This window comes from Calcarisporiella thermophila, assembly GCF_041956535.1.
Source record: "Calcarisporiella thermophila strain CBS 279.70 unplaced genomic scaffold VTP21scaffold_4, whole genome shotgun sequence".
NCBI classification, from domain to species: domain Eukaryota; kingdom Fungi; phylum Calcarisporiellomycota; class Calcarisporiellomycetes; order Calcarisporiellales; family Calcarisporiellaceae; genus Calcarisporiella; species Calcarisporiella thermophila.
The window spans coordinates 46583-48583 of NW_027192194.1; the positions used below are offsets into that span (position 1 = coordinate 46583).

At 40.4% G+C, this 2001-nt stretch overlaps 2 protein-coding genes and 1 non-coding gene across 3 annotated transcripts in view; 1 reads left to right on the forward strand and 2 right to left on the reverse strand.

The window, feature by feature from the left end:
- Positions 1-376, reverse strand: part of VTP21DRAFT_8266 (uncharacterized protein) — a gene marked incomplete at both ends in the record, with an annotated part of 955 nt that extends 579 nt beyond the window's left edge. Inside the window, one exon of the mRNA XM_069399098.1 lies at positions 83-376. Within this exon, the coding sequence (XP_069254549.1) occupies positions 83-376 (294 nt within the window). The remainder of the gene's footprint in view (positions 1-82) is intronic.
- A 154-nt stretch (positions 377-530) lies between these two features.
- VTP21DRAFT_8267 (uncharacterized protein) lies at positions 531-779 on the reverse strand (the record flags this gene model as incomplete). Its single annotated transcript, XM_069399099.1, has 2 exons — positions 531-710; positions 774-779. 2 exons carry the CDS (start codon positions 777-779, stop codon positions 531-533), a joined length of 186 nt encoding a protein of 61 aa, XP_069254550.1.
- A 14-nt stretch (positions 780-793) lies between these two features.
- On the forward strand, positions 794-866 carry VTP21DRAFT_t33. Its single transcript has one exon. It is a non-coding gene; the product is annotated as a tRNA-Arg (tRNA).
- The last annotated feature ends 1135 nt before the right edge of the window (positions 867-2001 follow it).

The following is a 2001-nucleotide window of genomic DNA, read 5'->3' on the forward strand; positions in this document are numbered from 1 at the left end:
GTATCCAACTTCCTTTACACCAAAGCTCTTGGAAATCTTCTTTCTTATCCTTTATGGACGCTGACCACCATTTGGATCTCACGATTTTTTGCATTTCGTGTCCTAGTCGTTCAGCGAGCGTTATTTCGCTTGGTTGGGCGTTATCCATTATTATCGATAATCTTGATCGATAGATGATCCAGATTGCTACATCATGGACCGTTGATACTACTTCCCGTTGGTAGCCCATGGTTTTGTAGTCTGTTCCAAATAGTCTGTCTTCCTTGGTTGATTCGTGGGCTCTCACTCCAAGAATGCGGCAGACGTAACCGTCTACCGTTTGCCATAACTGACTTATGGCCGGGCATTCCAGGTAGGCATGGCTAATGGTTTCCATTGCGTTGGTTGTGCATCGCTTGCAAATATTAGGTTCTCCTGTCCACTTACTAGTGATGATGTTTGTCACCAATCTGTGTTTCATGAGTCTCCATCTTAGTGTCATATGCTTGGGTTCGCTCGGCCGCTTTTTCCAGTACATCCAAAGTTACCTCTCAACTGATGGAATCACTTGAGGTCTCTTTCCATTTCGGAGTGATATTCTCTCCTTTGCTTGTCTTGTAGAGCCTCCCGATTTTTGTACGGAAGTTTTTGATCTTTGTGCCAGCTAGAACACATTTACCCAGCGGGAACGTGCATGGTCCTTCAATCTGTGGTTTACCCTGTAGCAGGGTCTAATAAAAAAAAACACGCCCAAAAATTTCAAAAAAAATTAAACATAAGTAGGTTAGACTTACGAACATCACGTGAGCAAATTGGGTGTATGGCCAAATGGATAAGGCGCCTGACTACGAATCAGGAGATTCCAGGTTCGACCCCTGGTACGCTCGAAGTCTTTTTTGTCAATTATGACCCTATTTAGTCTGTAGCTAATGGCACTCTAGTCATTTCTAATTTTGCAATAAAATATTTTTTGATATCGCGTCCTTGAAAGATCTATGCTTGAAACGTTGGTCTTGGTGTTCATTGCTTTCTCGAAATTGAAAGCTACCAACTGGTCATCGTTGATTTTGACTGGCAAGCTCTTTACCCATATCTGCATGAATCTTTCTACACCTTTATTCCTCTGTGCCAGTATCCACTGTCCATTGATCACAAGAAATAGATCGGATTGAAAGAAACTTTCGAATGCAATATCATTATGCTCTTAGTTACCATAACGATTGCAATCCTCGTCTTGTATACGTTTTAGTCCATAATATCTTGTAGGAGAGTTTTTGCTGGTTCTTGCCTTGTGTCTCATCGAAACATCCGAATAGTCGGTCGTATCTTTGGATTTGTGGCCGGGTTCTATCTAGGAACCTCTGCTGGAGTCTATAGGACCGTCTCCAAAAATCGCCGAATCTTTTGCAATAGAATATATCGAAAGCTAGAAAAAAAGGTGGATTATCTTTATACCCCCGTCTTTATTGTTTAAGAAGACTCTAGAATACAATCGTTACATTATTAAAAGTAATAAAATGAGAGAAAAGCTAGAAATTAACGCGATATTGCAATTCGGGATAAGTTGATCATAACGAATTTTCTCCTCAAATGGGTAGATGAGTAATAAAAACTCAACTAACTGTGGGTATTAGGGAACAACTTGGTAAGATATATGAAGAGAGAGTTATGAAGAAAGAGAAGGGGTAGTAGTAGGGACTACTTCGTCAATCCAGTTCTAGAGCCGCTCTATTAGCTCCTTCTTTCACAGCGCCCATTTTACACCACCTGCTTCGAAACTGTTCAATTTGTCGCTTTTTTCGGGCTCTTGTTAGTTCGGCTCCTATAGCCTCCTCAATATCCAACTTGGCCCGATTGATGATAGTTTCGGATGAGTAAAGATGGTCCTTTTTTTTTTGATCAATCAACGGAAACTTTATTAGTTTCCGTAGCTTACAAGAGTTTAATGATTACAATGAAATAAGAAAGGGGGGAATAAAGGGTAAATTAGATGTATATAGTGATCGGGTATTTGGTGAAAGA